Here is a 23,939-nt window from a genome sequence, read left to right on the forward strand (position 1 = left end):
GAGGTGGTGGTGGTGGTGGTTTAATTATCTTAATTAAACAATAGAATTGTTGTGGTGGTTGAGTTTAAACAATAAAAATCTGAAAATTTGTAAGCCTTTTTAAATGCGGAACGTTCGACTATATTCTCACTTTACAGTTAACTGCCAAGGAGGTGACATGAGTTGGTCCTGTTCCCATCGTGAAAACTCCTTTAGCAGAAAAGACAGTATGAAAAGACATATCAGTAATAGGCACAGTAATCCCGTCACTTGACTCCATTTAACGCGATACCCTATTCCATTGAGAAGTGTCAGCGGTTTCAGTTTGAACATCCGTTCACTTGCATGGCGGCCGGAATGACTGGATCAAGCAAGACGGTCTGGGTCCAATCGCTGTTAACACAGGCTTACAATATGATTAATCTTCCTCCTGAAAAGAAAGTGTGGTGTTACTCACAGTGGCAGCCCGCCTATATGGAAATGCTAGTCACCATACCAAACATAGAATTTGTCAAGGAAATCCCAACAGCTTTAGAACAAGATGCTTATTTTAGTGTTAACAAACGGAATTTAATCGTCTTTGACGATCAGATGATTGATGCCGGCAAAGATCAAAGAATCGTCAACTTGCTTACAAGAGGATCCCACCATCGCAACCTGAGTGTCCGATTTACATCGTACAGAACGTATTCCACCAGGGAAAAGGCAGTCGCAGCGTTAGTTTAAACAGCCACTACTTAGTGTTGTTCAAACATTTCAGTGACAAGCTGCAAGGTTTGACCCTAGCCAAACAAATGTATCCCGGGCGTGCCGATTTGTTCCTAACACAATATGAAGAAGCTGTAAGAAGGCCCTATGGTTATCTTCTGATCGGTTTGAAAACTACCACTCAAGATGACTGTAGGCTGCGAACAAACGTGCTCCCCGGAGAAGAAGGATTTAATCAAGTAGGGATGGAAGAAAATATCCCTCAGGAGTTACTAAGATATCTGAAAGAGCAAAATCTTTCGACAGACCCACTTCTTCCAACCATGCAGCGGTTACAAAACGGAATGGATGGCACTCTGTCTCGCAGTGACCTCGGAGATTGCGCGTTGCAAGTTCTAAATTAAGGGGAAATATTTGTTGTAAAATGCCAAAAAACGCCCTTTCTCTCCCCGCCCCCCTCCCCCCACCCGACATATCTTTGCTTCATAAAAATTCCTTGGGAATTTCAAGGTTTTACGTAACGATTTAAATTTATCATGAAAATTCGGGATTAACGCGTACGGTAGCGAAAAATCCCTTTCTTATAACTGTATACACGTACACAGGAGGACGTGTCCTGATAAATCCGACATTTTTTAGGTCTTCCATTAAAATGTTTCGTTTGCCATCGTTTCTTAACTGGGAAAAGAACAAAAAAAAAATCAAAGTAACATTAAAATATTGAAGATTCACTGTCTGACAAACAATATAAATTTCGACAAAATATTTTGACAAAAAATATACTTTAGCCGAAATGCTGTCCATAAAATTAACTTCAACAATCTTATTTCTTAGGGAAAAGTGATTTACCACCAGACCATGACTCCATCTTGAATTGAGGCGCATGCGTCCTACATCAACGGATCTTTTGCTTACACCACTGAACAGATCACATTTCCCGCGGGCGCAGTAACGCGGGCCGCCCTCTTTAAAGCTTCCATGATTCCTGAAAATACATTGCAAAATTCCACCGCGTTAACCATAAGAGGCTGTCCGCGTAAGAACGGATAAGGCAAATTTCGGACCTTCATTTTTTTCAGTGAAAGTTAACCATTATATGCAATGTACAAATATCGTATTTATTTGAATCAATTCGATTTTTTTCATTTTTTGCGAGACGGTTTTCAAAGTGACCTCGAAACTGGCTAATTTGCCTTGGCAGACTCTGAAATTTTGCTATAAACGTCGGACGCTGCCAAAACAAAGTTTTTCAATCTAACAAGCTGAATATTTCACATACAAAAGTTTCATCTTTCCTCGACATTTTAACGGTTTAACAATTTTATTCTGTCAAAGTTTTCCACAGTTATGACATAGTTAGCGACATACCTAAAGTTAAAAGCAAGTTAAAAGCAAGTTCTCAAATGTGGGACCTGATCTAGAAACGAATCTATGATAACTCAAAAGTACTAACATCAATGTAAAAACGTATAGAATAAAATTTGTGGGCAGTCTGCACTGCGTAGTGGTTTGTAGAATATCTGCTGGACAGGAGAGTGTTCCTGATGACGGAATCAGAGTCTCCAAGTGGTTGTCAGAATACAGTAGTTAAACAAAGAGTTCTGTGAATTAGCTCGACTCCTCACATAAAACATATTGATAAGATGTTGATACAAAGTAAAATACTTCAATGACAAAAAATAAATAACAATGGAGAACAGAGTGTTCCATTTCCCATTGCTCAGTGCCTGACTTTGGTTTACTAGGTTCTTGTGCCCACATCTGACATGGCATGGTGCAGATGTCTTGCGTTGTTCTTAGTATCAAAATTGTTCAGTGCCAACTTTAACTCAAAGTGTAAGAACATGTTTCCAAAGCAACTGTCCACAACTTTTCTGTACATCAGTTACTTCTTTATATGTGCAGGTCAAAAAGGTTTTATTTCGTCTGCTTTTGTCCAAACAACATGTGAAAGAGTACAAATATACAGCAAAATTGTATAATTAGTTATTTTTATAGCAGAAATCCTACTTCTCAAGTCTGTGAAAGTCATGCAAAACTGTCACACTCGCCCTCTTTTGCTGATAAATAATTATTGACTACAACATTTGGATAATAAATCACTTGTTCGACGATTTCATGTGTAGTATCAAAGTATAATTTCACTCATTGTTTGTGCATTGACCTGCTCATCAAAATACAGCACATTGACTCAAAACAATATAGAGCAATACTTTGTACATCAAAACATCTATTAAGATATATGTGCTGTGTTGCATTGCATGGTATGCCATAATAGCCATTCACTCTATGAGATGCACCTGCAGGGAAAGATGATGGTAGTTGTATTAATCATCTCTTGTTGATATTTGTTTTTATGAATACAACTACCATGATTCCCTGCAGGCACCTCTCATAGAGGGAATAGAGCATTGCAAGTTATTTTATTGTATTGTCACATGTATACATTCTATTAAAAATTGAAAACAAACAAGGAATGCAGTGTATGACATTTGAAGACTGCAACTACATTTAGGCCTAAATAGTGGCCTGGTTAGCCTAAAAGTCACTCTCATGGTTAACCTAAAATATATCACTCAGGCTAGCCTGAATAGTGCTCAGGTCGGCCTGTTTACGGTTAGCTCTTGGTTATGGAAATGAGGATGCGATAATGAATAAAAAGTGTGCAGTCTCGAAATGTCATAGACCCCTGGATGTAAGTCAGTTAGCTACGTGTATCAGTCTGCAGAAAATAGTCTATTGTTCGTACAGAAAATCTTCAAGAGCTATAGAGGTCACTTCCAATAATCATATTCACAGTGAAATAAGTTTGCAAATTAATATATTCTATTTGATGAGACAATTCAACACGTTGCTTACCAGCATTTTCACCAAGGAGTATTTCATTTCCTTGATTTGTAGTCTACAGACACAGTGGTCTTTGGACCAATCATATCAAATATTGTAAGGCCAGGACTTTCCTCCACAGCTTTCAGTTTGCCATGCAAACAGTGTGATATGTAGTAATAGAACCTCATTATGTATAAACCAAAACATCATTTGATTCCAGTTCATCATAGTGTACATAAGCTTAATTTGTTGCGATGTTGGCAAGTAAAACACAGTTAAATAAAAATCGCAAGCATCAAATTCCAGCATCCCCGGTGAACATGTGATGAGGTAGCCGATCATACTCGCAGATTGATCTTTCCATTTAACACGATAACAAACAGTTCCAGCAAGTTCAGCAGTTCGACTGAAATCACATCTCAATGTGACTATATATAGCCATGGCTAAAGAAAATTTCAATGGCTTCCGTGACCAAAGTAAATCCTGTCGCCCAGGAAACTCGGTTAGCAACACCTGAATGAAAAAACAAGGAGTAACATGGAGTAAGGCATTTGTCGGTACGTAAGCTTAAATTCTCGAGAGCTGTGTAACACTTTCGAAGAAAGGAAGAAAACGACAGAGCGACTGAGAAGTGGAAAATAACTTAGACTTACCTTGAAAATTGGAAACCAACTCGCGACGGAAAGCTGTCCAAATTATTCGAAACAGGAAACACGACAACGACAACACAACATCCAGTGATAGGCCCAGCAAGTTGTAGCATTGTGGCCGCCTTTACTTGAGCGTTCAAACGACACTGCTTCCCATGCACACGAACGACGTGAACCAGCATTAGGACGCCATTGTGCCCATGTACATGGTGTTCGGCCTTCCCGATTTTTAAATACGACAACAATACGAAATAACACTCGTGATGATTCATTTCTTCGGGAAATCCCATGGGACCTCCGAAGTTTTACACTCGGGATGGTTTAATACGGAACCGTTTTCAATACAGTTGTTTAATGCGCGTGCGCATTAAACACAAAACCATACGCTTATTGAACTGGAATTTACTAAATTTGGAAATGCGATTTTAACATACTCTGACAGCGCACGGCGTTTGGGGGCCCTTTCACTCCAGCGACAATGTCACTAACGAACATGATTTTTCCTTAAATTCCCCTTGCGTCTCAATCTCCGCAATCTCTGCCATGATTTTGATCCGTGTACCAAGATGCTGAAATTTTGCTCAAATTCACACCCACCAGCCCCATACAGTGCTGAATTCCCCAACCCGATTTTGAGCAACGTTATCAAATTCCCGCGCCCCTAGACACATAAACGAGTCAAATGCCCCAGGTATGCCCGCTGAAGGTTTTGATGTTTCTACTTGATCGATACATTACTCATCAGACACTTTATGCAGTGCTGGATCCAGAGAAGGTCAAAATGGGGGAGGGGGGGGGGGGGGGGGGGCGAGCGTTTCGTGAGATATGCGAAAGCAGTTGTCCTAATAGTCGTTGTACCTTTTGAACAATATGGATGGGAGGGGCATTAACAAGCGCCGGAAACATCTTTTTTTAAGTGAGCGGAAGGGGTTCTGTGTACGATGAGCTAACTCCGAAAAATGACTATTCTTGTGAACAGTTTATGGCACCACAACCGCAATTTTCGGGTGAAATAATTGATCAAACTTAACAACAATTTGTAGAATGCACTCACGTCGATGTCTTATTGTTGCAATTACATATATAGCTATCTGTACCTCTCGCCGAAAGAAACATGCTGAGTGACTTTCAGCGTTTGGAATACAAATATCTGACAAAGGCACAAGAGACCAAACACCAGCTGTCGCTGGAAAGGATTCCCAAAGGTTTGTTGAACTCACAGTCGTTATTTTCTTTGTCACGCATTTCGTCTTGAGCATTTCCATCATATGCGGTTTGCCAGGGCCGTCAGTGCAAGGGACAGAAGAGGTCCAGAATGACGCTATTTGTTTCATGTTTTAGATCCACTAAATCCAATGCAAAGAGTCCTATAAGTGCACATGCAGTTCAGATGCAAACAACTCCATTCAGGCAGCTACTGACACCTGAGTCGCCTTCTATCTTCAGCCCATGTTGGACTCCAGGAATTTCTCAGGCCACCACGTATCTGGGAAGTGATAGCACAGAGAGCCTGAGCGCATACAACAGAGCAGTGGACGAGATTGCCGGCAAAGTTGCCGTTGAACGAAAACCCCTGACATCACTGCTGGACTCCTGGGAGAGAAGCACTGTAGAACAACGGCAGTATTACATTCAGAAAGAAACTGAAGACTGCATGGTCGTTTGTGATGGGATAGCCCCAAACGACGGAAAACAACTGTTTGAGGCCATGAGGTCTGCTGATCTAGAAAAGCCTGACCCTATTGCTGATGATTTGATGAAAACGCTCATGAATGCATATAAGAAGGCTACCAACAGAAGCACAAAAACGCAGAAAACTCAGTCTGTACGCCTACAAGTACTCAGTCAGCACTCTAAAGAAACTACACCTACCATATGGGAAGTTATCTACGCGTCAAATTCACAGAGCACGATGCCATGCAAGGAGTCTGGGACCCGGTAGTGTTCCTCAGCAGAAGATTCATCATTGTGTGCGCATTGACATAAGCAAAGTCAACCATTTCATCGAATTTATCAATCGTCCATATTTTTATCAAGATGCATCATTCGGAACTAAATTGTTAAAGCTAGACAACGGCCAAGCCACCGAGATGTCAAACGTGCGTACAGTGATACGGTCCATCATGATCAGCCAGTATATCCAACGAGCAACGAGACGATCTAATCTATGGCTTTATGCAGGCACGCACAGACATCTTGCAATGGAAGGCATATATCCTGCGGTCCATTAACCAGGAAGCCGCCAAGCAAGATCAGCTGGAGATGATAACTAACAATCCAAACTACGCTCTAATTGTAATGGACTGGGCGATGCAATTCTTACAGCTCAAACATCGCGAGAAGCAGTCTGATTGGTATGGTAAGAGAGGGTTGAGTTGGCATATAACGACAGTCATCTCCAGCGATCCAGATAAAGCAGGTAGCCTGGAACTACAGTCCTACGCTCATCTGTTCGACACATGTCAGCAGGATTGGTTCGCCGTCTGTTCGATCATAGAGAACACACTAGAAACGATGAAGACCCAAAAGCCGCACGTCACCCAGGTTTACTTGCGCTCGGACGAAGCAGGCTGTTATCATAACAACTCTCTGATTGCTGCAGCAAAAGATATCGGTCAGCGAGTTGGTACAACCGTTTGTCGTTACGACTACTCAGAGCCACAGTACGGCAAGGATGTATGCGATCGAATCTTATCCTTACAGCGGCAGACACGAGAAGGGCGCTTTCAGAGAGACCAGTAAAAGTAAATTTGCATGTGTCTGTATAGTTGACGAGACAAAGAAGACCTTAGAAGTGAACAAGGTAGAAGGATTCAGCAAGCTACACAACATCCAGTTTGAGGAAAAGGCTATTCGTCTCTGGAGGTCGTATGGAGTGGGCCGCGGTAAGGAGGTTTCTTTTGACGAGCTTGTATCACTGAGCCAAGGGAACACTGGCCTCGTTGTAAGTGAAGAGTTTTTCGATTGTAGATACATGCGTATGTAAATGCAAAGACACCACTACCGAGAGAGCTCAGTTTCGTCCGATTCGGAAATAGATATGTTTGAATGCTCGGAGCCCGGATGTATTAAGAATTTCAAAACATTTTCAGAGCTCGAGTCACATTTGGACATCGGAGACCATTGTGTGAAAGAGGAGAGGCAGTCTGAAAGTCTCTGACAAGCTTCGTAGAGATTGGGTAGACATGTTCACTACGTCAGTCAGCATAACTAAAGATGCGACATGTACACCTGGTTACTAGTAGAGTGTGAGCACGTCGCCGCCGTCAGACCAAGCTGTCAGTATGGGCTGGGCCTTACCCAAGCCACGTGCAGGACCTTCGAGGTTCACCGAGAAGGTTAAAAACTACTTACGGCCAGATTTGACATTGGAGAGCAGACTAGGCGTAAAGCTGACCCTTAACAGGTGTCCAACGATATGCGGAAAGCAACAGACGAGCAAAACAATCGGCTCTTTAATAGAAAAGAATGGCTGACCAAAACCCAAGTGCAGGGTTTCTTTTCGCGCCTTGCAGCGACCAGAAGAAGGCAGCAAGATCAAGATCACACAGAAGTCGATCTTAATTCTAGAGACTTGTCGCGGGAGGAAGAAGAAGCTGATAGACAGTACCTCATAGAAGAGGTTACTCAGGAACTGAGGCCACAACACCCTCTGTCTTACGATGCCTTCAACCTGTTCGAATTCGAGACAGAAAATAAATTAAGCCAATTTAATGTAACAATGCTTAAACAAATCTTGCACCATTTTGAAATTCCATTTAAATCAAGAGACAAGAAGAGAGACCTATGAAACTGCAATAAGCGTAAAAACTCTCTTTGGCCTTTAATAAGCAACTCCACAAATCAAAACGGCGTGGTACAAAGAGTGTGCATACGAGCGGCGTAGACGCAAATAGCGTGGATACAAACAGCGTGGGTTGAAACTAAAACAGTGAAAGAGCAAAAGTTACAAGTTGCGACTAAGCTAAATTCGAATAAAGAAATAACAAAACTGCAAAACGAGGACTGTGAATTACACTTACATTGTTTCGGCCAGAGAAAACTGTTGTGAAACGGACTGCGAATAACGCGAAGAGACTAGCACGAAAACTAAAAAGAACTGCGCTAAGCGCGGACCAAAATGAACTGCCCCAAAACTGTACTGCAAAGCTATGATATGGAAAATACGCTAGGACATGCGGAAAATAAAACTATAGAAACTTAGAAAGGCGCTAATGAAGATGAAACAGCAAAGAAACGCTAACGAGGGCGCGAAAACTGACAGAAAGGAATAAACACCTAAATTGACGCAAAAAAAGACTAAACAAAAGGACGAAAAGAAGTATAAACTAATTTGCGTACGCAAAGGAAAAACAAATTACGCAAGAACGAATAATAGAAAAAATGTTACACTTGGATCTTACAACCTGATTGAGCAACTAATGAGCGGGTAAGAAGCAATTTTTTGCCTAAAGAATACATAAAAGAAAACAGTTTAAGCATCTGGTCGTCTCATCGTAACAAAAACTCACCCAGCGACAGTACATGTAATTTGCATATGGAAGGGGAAAAAATATTCATCGTTTCTACTGTTTACAATACCAAATGAAGGAAGATTTTTTTTTTCCGAAACAACGGCTAAACCAAGGAAAATCTAATTTAAAATCCACAATTTGACCTGTAGTGATGATTATTTTATTTCCAAGCGTTTACGGTTCATGTTTTTTGGTTACAGGCGGGACCGCCGTTGTCTTTGTTTACCATCAAAATGGCGAATATTTGGCAAAATCGTGGAGCTCTGTACCGCGCGCAGTGCAGACTGCCAACAAATTTTATTCTTTATGTTTTTACATTGATGTTAGTACTTTTGAGTTATCATTGATTTGTTTCTGGATCAGGTCCCACATTTGCGAAATTTAAATTTGTGGCTGGTGATTTTCTGTTCTTTGTTGTGCATCTCGAGTATTGTGATATTCCTTCCTGTTTGTCAACGTCTGCCATGGACTTTCTTATCTATGCCTATTGTTCCCAGTCACGCGTTGTGCATGTGACGTTAACCAAACCTGAGTTTGATCTGAGGTCATTAAGGCGGAATGGTCCCCTAAAATGGACCAAAAAGTTCGTTTAATATGGTGAAGAAAAAAATCAATTGCGTGCGATTGCACTCATGAAGAGAAAATAAGTTTTGAAGGTTTTACTGAAAATAGTTGCTATGGCGACCAGCCACAGCCTTTGGAGGTTTTAGTTTATAGCATTGACAGTTAACTCTTGTTTTCAGTGCTTTCTACAGGTTTTATTTGGAAATATGGTCAGGTTTAGATATCGACGACACTCCGACGTCGCAAATTGAAAAACAACGTTGTCAGTTTTGGTGCAAAAACGGTGGTAAAATGGTCCACAACGCCTATGATTGATCAAGGTCCATTAACATCCAAATTTTCACTGCAGCCAGAAAGAACATACAATGCAAAAGGTAACCAGTGTAAAACGGCCGAGAAAAACAGAAAGGAAAGGGCTAACAAACGAAATTGAGAACGGTTAATGGAAAAAAAAAAAGTCCAAGTCTTGGCTTATGCGTATGCCCGGACTTGAAGTTTTGCTCAATTTTGTGTCTAATCCTCGAAAAATCTCTCCTGTTAGTAAAAAAAAGCTTTTTTAGCAAAACGTAGGCTTATTTAGCGTCATGGCAGCTAAAAAACCTGACTAAACGGTTAAAAACGGTATTTTTTGGCGAAAGTTTGGTATTCAAAGGGTTAAGCATTTCACAAGCCAAACATTGCAGGGGAGGGAGGTGCAGATTAGGTCTCCAGGGTGGAGGGGGGGTGTATTATTTGTTCTATTTTTTAAAAAGTTTCCGTAGTTGTAGGAAATGTTCCTTTTCATATGGGAAATGAACGAGCCTGTGATGCGTGCATTTTTATAAACGCCTGCTACGCAGGGTATTTAAGACCATGGTTGTTGTTCCTGCTGGGAATTGAATCGCTGACCTTCTCCCGCTGCGGTCGTATCACATAGCCAGAAATTCCGAACCGCGCGTGCGCAATAGACCGCAAGACTAAGAATTTAAACGGTATTTTAAACTTGCGAAAGAATAGAAGGATCAGTATGGAGATTCATATAAAACCAGTTTCTAAAATTCGTATTATGGACATATCCCCGCCATCCCAATGCCAGTTCTAATGATACTCATCAGTACTTTCATTGCAGAATTACTTTGTTTTGATAAATCAAACACTCGTTGCGGTTTTTTCGGTTATTAATTGCAGCGTTTCATTCCGAAGAAATGCCCTTTAGAACACACAAAATGGCGCCTACCTGTATAAATGTCACTTTCCACATCCTGACTCAGCCGAAATCCTCTCCTGGTATCGATCCATCCCAATCAAATTTTTAAAGTTCAAAGATGTCATTCAACATTTACGGCAATTAAGACTTTGTACATCCTCAAAATATTGCGGCTTTTTTAGCCTTCTTTCAGCAAATATAAACGCATCCATGAACACTAATCTTGCTTCGATCGCGCGCAAAAAACAGTCTTGATTGCCCCTCTTCTTCGCATTAAATGCTGTGCAAAAACGATCGCCATTTTGATACCAACAGCTCAATGACAGATAAAAGGCTGGTAACTACAGGGGGTGATTACGAGGCTAGAGGCTCGGTGGCACAGGCTTTTTTTGGAGGGAATTTCAGAATTTTTTTTTTGTTTTCGCGCAAAAAAAAAAAAAAAAAAAAAAATCAAAACAAGAAGGAAAAAATGTCTGATCGCTACCCGGTCCGTGATCCCCTCGTATCTATCTGCAATCCACCAGAAGCACAGTTAAAATATGTGACAAAACAACGTGAAGGTGGTAATGAAGTTGTGTTCTGGCTGGCAATTAAGAATGCCGCACTGATACAGTGGCACAAATTGAAAAAAGAAACGCCAGGTATCGCATACATTGACATGTTAAATGGAATCATTCCTGGACAAGCATTTAAGATCAGTCGAGAGAAAGATCGAATTGAGCGCAGACTTTCAAATCGCTGTTCTGTTGCTTCAATCACAAATAAGACCCTGAACAGAAAAGGACATTGTAAAAACAGAAAAGAGCATGAGGAAACATTGTGTAGGCTGGCTATTTTGAGAAGTGAAGTGATCTCGGTAGAGAAGTGGGAAGCAGATCTGTGTTCCATTCAGTCAAAACTTGAAAGAGCAGAAGATGAAATCTGTAACTGGAGAGCAAAATATGAAAATCTTGAGGAAGAAAAGGAGAAACTAGTGGAAGAAATGCTTTCAGAGATTGAAAAAGATTATGCTAAAGAAAAGGAAAGAACAAGAGAACTGAACAATGAAAATCAACAACTGACTAACTACATTGACAGGTTACAGAATGAAAGCTTGGGGAGTCACAGAGGAGCTGGAATTCCAGACCTCAAAACCAAACAAGCAAAAAACAGAAAATTAAAAGACCTAAAGACTCGAACACAGAAGGCACTTAATTTTGTTGAAATATTTGGCCTGGATTTACAGCTTTTGAAACTTAAAGACCCTAACAGCACTGATAGCTTTTCTATAGACTTCTCAACTACAGATCATCCCAATCTGCAGCAAGAACATGGTAGTGTGGCATCCCCAAAATCAAAATATGAAAAACTTCATCCCGATGACAAAAACACAGTGGAGAGCATACTCTTTTTAATGGATAAATTTGGAGTTGGGGATGAATTTATTCATGAGCTGTCAATGGCTGTTGATGATTTTCCTGTTAAATCCTATTTAATAAAACAATGTCAATCTGATCTAAATAAGCAAGTTAAAATTTCTACCACGCCTGGTTTGGCACCTGGAGCTCAGTATTCCTTCAAAGAGTTGCTCACTGACAAAGTGAGAGACATGGTAAGTACTCATCACTGGACTAGCTTCATCAAGTGTTAATGCCATCCAGCTATTGACACACATAAATAAACCCATTAATGGAAAATCTTATGGTTGAAACATTTACTTTACCCTAGAGCAGTAATCCAAGAAGAGGATGAGAAAACTCGTGCTCATTTCCTGCCTTAATCGATAACAACAAATAACATTGGTTCCCTATGGAATTGAGCAAGAGTCTAGTGAGGGACCCAACATTTATTTGTAAATAACAGAAAAACAAAATTAAAGTGTAACAGCAAAACTGATCACAAAAATAAAGTACTTAATGGCTGGAGATTATACTATTCATTCAGTAGCTATAGTGTGCAGAATAAATTAAAATATATATATCTTAAGTTTTCTTTTTTTTTGAAATGTAAGTTGTGTATCATGTCATCCTTGTTGATGCACTTGTAAGGTCTAGTACTTTCATGTAATGTGAAATATGCATTAACATAACAACTGCATTGTGAGCTTTTAATAAATCAGACAGGCAAATAAAAGTAGTTCTTGGAACTGAAAGATGTTCAATTTAATTACAGATAAGCAAAGGAACATTAAAGGATGGAGAAACAGTAAAAGTTAAATTAAGTGGTGATGGAGCAAGTATGAGCAGGATGACTAATTTCATACTTCTGAGTTTCACCATCCTTCAGAAGGTGGATGATATCTTGTCATCAAAAGGTTAGTTAAGTACACAAACATATGTAACTGGTTATTAATTATTGTTTTGAATAGGTGTCAATTTAATAAATATATCTTTAATTTATAACCTTCTTTTTCAGGAAATCACACTGTTGCTGTTGTAAATGGCAGCGAGAGCCGCCAGACTTTGGAGGAGTCATTTAAAGATGTATTTTTAGAAGCAAATAAGAAGGCCACATGCTAAATGGTCAATCAATTATGGAAGGTAGGTACAGTTTAAATTCTACACAATTTATCTGTTCATAAAGTAATCAATTGAGATAACATCACAGTCCAAGTAATCAGTTCATCCCTATCAATTATTACATCCCAATTTAGAGACAAGTTGGGCAATTAGCTGTTTTTACTTATCTTAATATTTTCTTCTCTCGATGTTCTGTCTTTAGGACTTTGCAGATCTGTACTTCAAATACATTTATTCATGGAAGCCATTCTCTACAGAACTATTTCGAGCACAGGTACAAAACAATCCATTACGACTTGAAACTTTATGTATTTCTAATACAGAGGAAGAGCAACCACAATGATGATCCAGCTGAGGTGCTATGCAGTGAGTATAGATTGGAAGCTCTGAAGCACAGAGAGCAACAGCATCGCAATTACACAAAAAGGGCCCAGGAATACTGGGATGAACCTATCAAAACAAAAAGGGGAACAAAGAGGGGAATCAGCTACTTAAAGAATATGACTCCATCAGCAGTCTCCCCAACTGAAAAAAATGTATCTAAAAATGCTAAAAACTCTAAAGAAAAACAACGAAAACCTCAACAAAAGAGAAAGAAATAACATACTTTAATATTAGTATGTACAACTTTGTTACAAGTGTTCATTTAACTCTGTATTAAAAAGGCACATAAACTTTTTAAGTGTACATCCATCTTTGTAAGTGTACATTTAACTCTGTAAATTGTAACGTTGTTATTGTGCATACATCTTTATTAGTGGCCATTAAACTCTGTAAATTTAAACTTTGTTGGCTGTGTACATAAATCTTTGTAAGTGTACATTCAAATCTGTTAAAGGTACATTGCTTTGTACGTGAATATTTATCTTTGTATGCATGCCTTTCACCTTCCTCAGTAAGTGTACATTTCAAAATTGAATGCAATTGTAAAAAAATTAAAGAATGCACATTTGTAGGTGAATGTACTTACTGACCACTTAAACTTGGCATATCTATCTCAAAATATTTTCCACTTACTCAGACTTAAATAGCCCTGCATGCAAAAGTCATATAATTTTTTATTTAATATGAAAAGAGCATATCAGGAGAATATTTTTTATGTTTTAAATCACGTGTATGATTACAGACCAAATTGCACCCCACTCAGTTCAATTACCATTCTTAATTTTGCTAAAGTAGCCCTTCATGATTCAATCATTTAGAGCTACTTTAGTAAAATTAAAAGAATTATTCTCCTGATATGCTCTTGGTAACAAAGCAGGAATCCCACCCATACCCATTTCATACTTCTTTGGGGACCAAGAAATGAACGTTTTAACCCTCATAGGGTAAAAAACCTTTATTCCTTGAACAATTGCCACGTCCGGGCTTGGACTGTTGAAGAGCTCCACACATCGAGGTAAGATACCCTCCTCTGGCTCCCACGAGGCTTCGTAGGGCGAGTAGCCCTTCCATTGCACCAAATATTCTACCTAATTAAATGAAAGGCAAGAAAGGCTCGTGCTGATTTCGGGTAAACACTGAATTCAGTTAATATCAACCAAGCGAGCACGTGCGAAAACAGGCACTACAACCAAACACTTACCGTTCCATTTCTTTCCCGTCTTTCGACGAGCCTTTCAACTTCCCAATACGACGATCTTCTGTACTTGATTATTTTTGGCTGGCCAAAGTCGGCGTCCACGGATGAAATCGAATTTAAGACCGAGAAGTAGCCTCTAGACGGTCTATCGCGCGACGCCATTTTGGTTTGACTACAGCTTCGGCTTTAACAGACGGGCCAATCACACGCTAGCTTTATTGACAGGCTGACATGTGTACTGGAGCATAACAGAAATAAGCACCACCCACTTTGGTTCGGAATTTCTGGCTAATTTTAGGTTTCATCACTGTTTAACCTATAGCCACATTATACCGTGTAGGCGTGCAGGATGCCTTGCCAAATTTGCGAAAATTTCCATTTCAGGAAAAAAAATGCATGCAGGACAGTTTTCAGTCGTTGACATTAAAAACAATCGAAACAAGGTAGTTAAAAGTGTCCATTGCGCAGATCGCACGCTATTACGTCAAATCACAGTACCGGCCAGGATTCTAAAGAAATGTTAGTCCAGGGGTCAGAACTGCACTAAAACAAATGTACGTTGATGTTTACGTCGAAAGGTTTTCTCGCGTAGTTTTGGTTCTAAATTTAACCCTTTTCTTTTCTTTTACAAGATTTGTCTTTCCGTTTCAACCGTACATCTGTCTCAACGACGTCTTCAGAGAAAATCATCTACTATAAAATACTCTGGAAAGACTAATGTTGTGACAAATCAAGATTTCGCATATTTCGCTTGTGTTTTATGCGTTATGGACATTTTCGCTTGTGTTTTATGCATTATGGACATTTTTTTAATTTGTAAAAGAGTCTCAAATTGGTAAAAATAAAACTATTTTCATTACGAAATCTAGAGCAGGAAGTCTTAAGTGCTGGGAATGTACCCGGTCATGATCACGTTGTGCAAAATCAGCCGTGCGTGCCATGACGCAAAATACACCGTGGGACTTCCATAGCAACTAGTTTCGTACCATCCCAGCTGAACCCTCCTTTGTTTTGGAAGTCTCATTTTGTAACTTGCGTCCCAGCATGGCTGATTTGGTACCTTGTGACCGGGTCCTGCAAAGGGCCTTTTAGTATGGGTTGTCTCGCAAACTCAGACCTCAGACCCGAAAAACTCAGACCTTCTGGTTGTCTCGAAAACCCAGTCTATTAATGGTTTATTCTGCTCAAAATGGAATTTAGGAAGAATCCATAATAGGCTATATCCGTTTGCGAATGTCCAGTTCTGCAGCGTGGCTCTTTATTTGTATTACGAAACAGTCTCGCAACTTGGTTCGAATGGTTACTAAATAAATAAATTTGATAAACGTTGTTTCATTTTTCGGGTCTGAGTTTTCGAGATATCCAGAGGGTCCGAGGTTTTTCGGGTCTGAGGTCTGAGTTTTCATGATCTGAGTATTCGAGACACCCTTTTAATATGTTGGTACTCGTATTGGTAAAATGTTCTAATTCACAAAACAATGTCTCTTGCACGCCTTACGTGCCTATGTTCGGCGTTTTTTCAAGGACAAATCGACTGTGTGACTTCACACTGCATTTTGCCGTTTTTGTGTTTTTCTTTTTATAAAACTTTCTTTCTTAGTTTATTTATAGTCTGTAACTTGTCATCACTATAAATTAATTGCTCTCTTTTATTTTCGTTTCTTCTTTTTCTTTTTCAATAAAATGTTATTTTGTACGAAATTGCATTTAGTCTGTCGGTGCTTCAATACAAAGCAACATCGAGCTTATCTTGGTCGCATAAAGAGGCTCTATTCCCAAAAGAATCAACTCGAAAGGAAGAAAGTTCAAGATGAATGAATCACCCAAAGCATTTCATATAAACTCGGGCTATGAAGATTACGACACTGACCCGACTTCAATGGAACCCGTTCAATTGAAAGCATTCAGGATTCAACCAGAAGAGATACATGACCATTTAAATTATGATCAACGCAATCTGTGCGACACACTAAACCCTAAGAAAGTGAAGTCTTCTCAAGGATCAAATCGCGCCCTATTGGCCCTGGTCATTATTGTGTGCTTAATATCTCTCGTGGCTCTTCTGCTGACGCTACTGATGTTGTCCGGGATAATCAGACCCTCAAGCGAAGGTCAGAGCATAGAGTAATTGATGTTGGAGAAAACAAAATGTGTAATCACTTAGCATGCAAAATTTTGTTTGGAATGCTGAAAGTTATATGAAAACATACCAAAATTTCGAGGATAATCCCTTCATAGAACTATGGACGTATAAAAAGAAGTAGGAGGTTGATTGCCGGTACGTCTTTCCAGTTCATTTATTTCAACCCAGTTGAGTTCTCTGAGCCCACACTCCTTCCTGCTGTTGACCAGTTAATAGGCTGAGGCTTACCGGTACGAGACTGTCGTGAAACGTATAAGCACTAGGCCTAAAAAGTCGCACTGTCTCGTATTCAATCAGCTAGAAGTATTCTTATCTAAACTCAAGTCCTTTGTGATAATAATGTTTCTGGCGGGAAAAGCTCGTGCTCACAGCACTTAAGTCGCGAGTTGACATCTTTAAAAAACAAACGATTAACGAATACCAGCCACGTCCGTAAAGGCAGCGTATAAATGAAACAGTGAATGACAACACAATAATGACAATTGCTGTGGTTCAGTGCCCAACGTCTTGTTTCCCGGCTTTTCACTTGTGACTGTTTAACATCGGGGAAATTTACGGAGGTGACAGAGCCGAATAATTTTCCCCAAATAAATTTAAGGAATGCATACAATGCGATGAAATCTAAGTAGGAACAACGAAATGGGTTAATATGAAGTTATCAGTTTCCTGAGCCGATGAATCCACGTCTGCGCCCTTTGTACTTAATCTGGTAATGATTTTTTTTTTGTCTAGTGGACTGTACGTCTAGAGCAATAATGATATTTCTTCGTTTTCGTATTCAACTGACAAATCTCAGGTGTCAGTTTCAGTCACGTGACCAGCAGCCATGAAAATTGATTGGAACAAAAGGAAGTGTTTATATAAGACAAGAGTTCAACTCCCACTGGATTGATTTGGTACACCATCATGACCGCCGTTTCATTGTCTTGGAACACCATAAGGGAGTTTTAGCAATGACGACAGCGACGCCCAGGACGACGCCTTGTAAAAAAAATGTATTTATATTTTACCTTCGAATGTCGCAACTATGTAGAACTGTTCAGCACGCCTATCGGTCTAAAAACTTGCCCAGGCTAAACACGCACCGACAGCTATCAATATCCGAAAAAGATATGAAAAAGTATCCATTGCGGTACACGTTCTCTAAAATACGTAGAACTTGGCCATTTCACGTTGTTGTTTTGCAGAGGACGGCAAAGAAATGTACCAATGAAGAAGTCGAAAACAGTGAACTTAGCAGGACGTGCCCAATAAGTGAAAGAAAAGCGTTCAAATGCAACGGCAGCCAACGTAATACTAAGAGAGGAAGTCATCAAACCTCGAAAATGAAACACTTAGAAAATAAATATCCAAATCTCAAAAACGAAAAACTCAGGGCCGGGCTGCTGGAAGTCTGATTATTAGCTATAATTTTAATTCCAGTTTTGTAACTTTGAGGTGAGGTTTTCTGTTTATATTGTTTGTCCTTCAGTTTTAAGTTTGGATAGTTTCAAACTACACAAAACATAAGCAGCGAGAAACATTTTTATAGAAAAAAATGTAATACTCTGGTTGACATTTAATCCTGGTTTAGCATTACCCGGGTTTCGAACAACCTAGCCCATAAAGGGAGCACGCAAATCTCTAAAATAAAATACTCGAAGTGTCTAAACCTCGACTAATAAAACAGTCACCAAGTAAATACCCAAATACTCTAAAATTACAAAGAAACACTCAAAATTGAATCAGTCGGGTTAAAATTGAAGGATGCTCTCCGCGTTAATTACTTCGAATTCTTAGAAAACAAGCATCAGTTCTAAAATGAAAAGCTGTAAACAAACCACAGACTTTTCAGGACTGAAGTTCGTTATAGGAGTTCATTGTTGTAAGAGTGAATCGAAATCAAATTATTTCATTTCAGATCTTTTTTTTCCAGCGGCCATCATTCCCCGCCTTTAAATAAATATATACGTGGAGGTTCACGATAGCAATAGACCATAATAAGCAGCATGACCATACATCGTGGACTTTTGGGTGCCTTATGCTTGTCGCTGTATGCTCCGTCATATGCAATTTGCAAGGAACTGGCTCTAGCTTCTCCCGCGCCTCGGGGCTTCCCGCGGCCATCTTGTTAATGTACGTTTCTATGAGTAAAGTCTCGTTCGTAATTTACCTCGGATTCTTGCTGTTTCATCGACAATACTTTAACAATGCTTAGCTCGTCTTTTTGAGTGCTTCGATCAGTTTCTTCAAATGACTCACTATCGAGCAATGGAGGTATGACCAGCGGGATGAAAGCAATCACAGCTAAAATTGTCTGTGGGTCAACAATAAATGTTTTCTACATTAATTCATACAAAAATAAACCATACTTAGTTTTTCCTCTATTCATCTCTAAGACCGAGTAAATTCAAGGAACCTAAGAGAGCATTTAAGTCATTAAATACCATAACCTGTCTTCACTATGTTCTGGAAGATAAAGCCACTCAAATTACGTGCTGAAGCTGATTGTTATTTTTATTTTTAGGCTCTGAATCTGTTTTAGCCGACATAAAGACCTTTGAGGAGAATATAACGAACCAACAACTGGATTTGGTAAGGAGCAACCCCATTTTGTCATAAACATGCTCACCATAGGTTGGCTGAGAGATAACGAGCAAGTTAGCAGTAACTATCACCTCATTTGTCAGTGAACTACATTGTGGTCACAAATGCTTCTCGAAGTAGAGACAGACGGAAACAAATGCAAATCTATACACAATTCAGAGATTATTTGCCAAATATTACAATCCATCTGATGGTTTCAAATATGTTTCAGCAGACTGAATAAATACGAGCATTCATTTACACCAATGTACTTTCATTATACTATTAGATTATGAGCGCTCATAATCTAATAGTATAATGAACGTACATTGGTGTAAATGAATGCTCGTATTTATTCACTCTGCTGAACTAGCTGGAGATTTCTATGAGGTGATAGTTGGTGAAGCCAAAATCGAGAGCGAATAATCTAATTGTTTTAGTAGAATTCTAACTGAAATCTACTTTAAATAACGGTTTCCAATTACTTCTCGACTTTGCGTCTTAGAAAGATCGCTCGTGTTAAATTGTCATTTGTAATTGAAGTTGTGTGTGCGCGAGTATCATTTTTTCAATAGTTTTAAGTTTTTTAAAGTCAAGAAACCGTCAATGTTCTTCCTTTTAGTCTTCTCAGGAATGCAATTAACCATTTGTATCAAAATTTTCCTTCAAAACTTTTCAAAAACGAAGAACACGTCGCCATTAGGAAGACGACCTTCAGCCACTGCACAAAGACGGCTGTTAGTGTATGATCATTCAGCCAATCAGTTTGCAGCATTTGCATAGGTGTTCAAGTAGAATTATACTAAAATACGAAAGGTCTGACGATGCGGATTTCTAGCACTTGGTTATATCTAGTTTCTGTAGGGCGAACGTCTCTCTAAGCTCGCTGCCATAGTTGGTCTCAGCGTTGACCACCATTAGGAGATGGTCGTTGATAATAGGTCGCGCTAAAAGCCGGCTTGTACTGACTTTGAGAAAAAATACGTTTTTAAGCTGTTTCGTCAAGAACCGATCTGCACCATTTAATTTACAAGTTTCTTTTTAACTGGCGAAGGGAAGCAATACATAAAGAGCGTTAATAACTGTCACATCAGTACCTTTTCTTTATTTTAGATGGTGCATCTTGAAAATGCTTTCACAGAGTTAATGTCCCACTTAAACAGAACGGACAATGACCTGGCAGATTTAAAGAAGATCTGGATTGAGGTAAAAAGCTTTTATTGCCCCAGAAATATGTATTATATCTTTGAGATGAGATTAATTTTCATTTTAACATGTCGATTCTTCGTAACGCTAAGGTAACCGTTACCAATTTCGGACGTACAAGGGAGGAGGAGGGTGGATGCCACCTCCCCTCGCCGCATAACGTTTTTTCAAAGTTTTAAAAGGACAATTTACTCTAACGGGCTGAAACTTTCAGTAGCTGTTCTTTCATTCTCTGCGGAAATTTTGATATGTCAATTGTGTCCATCATTTTTGACGTTGCCATGGCAGCCATCAAATTCTATGTAGGTCTGACCAGAAATCAGCTTTTTTGAGATAATTCTGTATTTTTTCCAGTTTTCTTCATCAAATAACAGAAATTTATGAAAGGTTAAGAGCTTTGTGCTCTCGGTATAGTTGAAACAGATAAAAATTTGAAGCGTGCGTCGGGCCAAGTTGTAAATACCGCCGCAGCTTATTATGGTTTTTGTAAAATTAAACGACTATAAATATTCCTACTCTCCGGTGTATGGAATGCTAAACCATCGCAGGGTTCCCCCCCCCCCCGCCCCCTCAGCATTAAATTCGCCGTTACCTGTTTCTACACCAGGGTGGAGAGAGACAATGTGAGAGTAAAGTGTCTTGCCCAAGAACACAACGCAATAACTCCAGCCAGTGATCGAATCACGAACCATTAGGCGACCTTATCCTCACCATGGCAACCATGCACTAGTGAACTTTAAGTATCCATGTCTGCGCCTGTAATATGACATCAACCCGAAGCCTATATCTAACGACAAAAATTGCGCGTGGCAAGTTCTAAATAAAGGGAAAACATGCCAAAAAACGCCCTTTCTCTCTGCCGCAGACATATCTTTGCTTCATAAAAATTCCTTGGGAATTTCAAGATTTCACGTAATAATTTAAATTAATCATGAAAATTCGGGATTAACGCGCACGGTCAGTAGCAAAAAAACCCCTTTCTTATAACTGTATACACGTACACTGGAGGAGATGTCCTGATGAATCCAACATTTGTTAGGTCTTCCATTAAAATGTTTCGTTTGAATTTGCCGTTGTTCTTTGAGAAAAGTAAAAAAGTAAAAACAAAGTAACATTAAAGTTAAAGATTCACTGTCCGACAAACAATACATTTTGACAAAATGTTTGAGAAAAAAACAATACTTTCGCCCAAATGTTGTCCATAAAATTAATTCAAATAATCTTGTTTCTTAGGGAAAAGTGATTTACCACCAGACCATGACCCCATCTTGGATTGAGGCGCATGCGTCCTACATCGACGGATCTCGTGGATACACCACTGAACAGATCACATTTCACGCGGGCGCAGTAACGCGGGCCGCCCTCTTTAAAGTTCCCATGATTCCTGTAAATGAATTGCAAAATTCCTCGGCGTTAACCGTTAAATTTGTGGTTTCCACTAATGTCACTATCGGATCAACTGATTCCGACAGTGATTTGATATATGGCGTGTCTGATGGCATAAGCTTTGTAGGCTTTGAAACTCTCGATAAAAACAATTACAAGGGCAATTTCCCTCCCTGTTATGGATTGGAGGGCGTCTCTTTAGGTTCGCGTTTGAAAGACTATAAGCCGGTCAGCTCTTTGTTACCCAAACCAAGCGACTCTTTCTATCCCGGTCAGGTTATTGGCACTCTCAGCTTAAATGAACGCTGGGGCTCATGCTACACTGCGCATGACGGAGGCTTCGCGAAGACCGCTGTGTACAGCAAACGACTGAACCTCAGCAAAGGTCTCACTTTTGAGGTTTATAAAGATAACAAAGGCGAGAGGACTGGGATCAAGTTCATTGAAGTCACCATCATACAAGATTCCCAGCCTTAAAAATCGGCTTGTCAGTAAAGTGACCATGGACGCAACCATCAGAGACAAAGCAAGTATAGCGGAATTATAGAACTGTGTTAAAATTATTAAAAGTACCTTCACTTGTACACGAAATGTGCTAAGAACACCAGCGTGACAATGTTAGCAAGATAAAATTATAATAGTATGTAACTAGCAAGAGCAGAAGCCTGCCTGACTTTTTCAGTTTAAGACCGATCAAAGGTTTTTGCATGCATAACCCATTAGTATAAAGCTGAAGTACATTAGTACAGCAACAATAACATCTTTATTTAATTTTATATTTTACTACATTTTGAAAGATTTTTAGTTTATTTTATGCATATAGAATGTTTTAGATGAGGTAACTGTTATAATCTTGTTTGAATGAGACTGGAGGCTAAATAAACCGTTATGTTTTCGAGTTAGCCTCCAGCCTAGTCATGTCTAATTGTAGGACAGGAGAGATGAAGGAAGAATTTATAGTGTACAGTTTAGTTTAATTTAAGGAAGAACAAAAAAAGTAACAGAAAAGTAATTGACTGTATCGGTCTCACAGTAAACAATGTTTAATTTTTTTGAAAATGCAAATACGCTAAGTTCTTTCAAATGGGTTGGAAGTTCTTTCCAAAGATCTATTGATATTTAACAAACGTAGGTTTCCGTTTATGGAGATAGTTATTTTGGCTTTTCGAACTGCTAAGCTCATGACGGTGCCCGACCTTTGCCTGTTAGTTTAGATATAACAAATGAGCCTGGGAGAATTCCATGCTAAACTGGTATTGGTGTTGGGAAAAACTTAAACGCTCGTGACTGAATTTTCTCCTTTACATTCTTCAATTCATAAGCAGCCTTTCTGGAGTCTTTTGCTCCTCCTCTGAAAACGCATTGCAGAAACTGAAAGATGCGACAGTTAAGATTTTCATGCAAGTTGGCATGTGCAAGATGCGTCATTATAAGAGATAGGAATAACATGGTATACGCTTTGACAGTTCCTCGACATCTCCAGCATAGGGTTCTATGCCGTTACTGCTCTAAAATAAAAGGTCCACTGGGGACTCAGGTGTTATATTTTCTGCCCTGAGTAATTCGACTTGATAACGCTTCCCCATTTTTATTCAATCCACGTAACCGAGCCTACTTATCATTATGGCGAACCTGCGTTTTTTTACAGTTTATACGTTTATATGCTCTCACATAATTTCCACAAGTATTTGAGGAAATTTGAAGTACTATTTGTGCCAGATGGTGCCTTTTCAGACGGTCAACTAGCTGGGAACACGTAAAACTATGGAGACGAAACAAAGATGTGGGAGGAAAACCTGCAAGGCAGCAATAGACACAAACAGAATAAGAGGAAAGATCATTAAACACAAAATAATAATAAAAAACGCAAGGCTTTCTCCGGTGTAACAGTTTCCAGTCTCAATCGTGGGAAAGATTGTTCTTCCCCCAGGCCAGTTGGATGATTTAGCGCCTAGTTAGACAGGCAGTCAATTCAGTCAATCAGTCAGTCAGTCAGTCAGTCAGTCAGTCAGTCAGTCAGTCAGTCAGTCAGCCAGCCAGCCAGAGAGCCAGCCCGTCAGTCATTAAGTCAGTCAGTCAGTCAGTCAGTCAGTCATTAGTTACTTAGTTACTCCTAGTTAGTAGCAAA

General features: G+C 39.5%; 2 protein-coding genes and 2 pseudogenes across 2 annotated transcripts; 3 read left to right on the forward strand and 1 right to left on the reverse strand.

The window, feature by feature from the left end:
* Positions 1-157: 157 nt before the first annotated feature.
* LOC149110910 (uncharacterized) lies at positions 158-6,109 on the forward strand (annotated as a pseudogene).
* Positions 6,110-6,845: 736 nt separating this feature from the next.
* LOC149110911 (uncharacterized) lies at positions 6,846-7,957 on the forward strand (annotated as a pseudogene).
* Positions 7,958-14,019: 6,062 nt separating this feature from the next.
* LOC149110912 (uncharacterized) lies at positions 14,020-14,795 on the reverse strand. Its single transcript, XM_089292692.1, has 2 exons — positions 14,515-14,795; positions 14,020-14,401 (listed from the first exon to the last, which is right to left on the reverse strand). The coding sequence occupies exons 1-2, from the start codon at positions 14,671-14,673 to the stop codon at positions 14,120-14,122; spliced, it is 441 nt and encodes a 146-aa protein (XP_089148818.1). The 5' UTR covers positions 14,674-14,795; the 3' UTR covers positions 14,020-14,119.
* A 1,348-nt stretch (positions 14,796-16,143) lies between these two features.
* On the forward strand, positions 16,144-22,876 carry LOC110051090 (uncharacterized). Its single transcript, XM_089292689.1, has 4 exons — positions 16,144-16,622; positions 19,161-19,228; positions 20,333-20,425; positions 21,659-22,876. The coding sequence occupies exons 1-4, from the start codon at positions 16,322-16,324 to the stop codon at positions 22,286-22,288; spliced, it is 1,092 nt and encodes a 363-aa protein (XP_089148815.1). The 5' UTR covers positions 16,144-16,321; the 3' UTR covers positions 22,289-22,876.
* The last annotated feature ends 1,063 nt before the right edge of the window (positions 22,877-23,939 follow it).

Source organism: Orbicella faveolata, unplaced genomic scaffold (assembly GCF_042242905.1).
Source record: "Orbicella faveolata isolate gen_17 unplaced genomic scaffold, um_ofav_v1 contig_24, whole genome shotgun sequence".
NCBI classification, from domain to species: Eukaryota; Metazoa; Cnidaria; class Anthozoa; order Scleractinia; family Merulinidae; genus Orbicella; species Orbicella faveolata.

Coding starts and splice junctions, on each gene's coding strand:
- LOC110051090 (XM_089292689.1), top strand. CDS start 16,322: ATGAATGAATCACCCAAAGCATTTCATATAAACTCGGGCTATGAAGAT. Junction 16,623..19,160: donor AATCAGACCCTCAAGCGAAG/GTCAGAGCATAG, acceptor TTTTATTTTTAG/GCTCTGAATCTGTTTTAGCC. Junction 19,229..20,332: donor CGAACCAACAACTGGATTTG/GTAAGGAGCAAC, acceptor TCTTTATTTTAG/ATGGTGCATCTTGAAAATGC.
- LOC149110912 (XM_089292692.1), bottom strand. CDS start 14,673: ATGGCGTCGCGCGATAGACCGTCTAGAGGCTACTTCTCGGTCTTAAAT. Junction 14,402..14,514: donor GACGGGAAAGAAATGGAACG/GTAAGTGTTTGG, acceptor TCATTTAATTAG/GTAGAATATTTGGTGCAATG.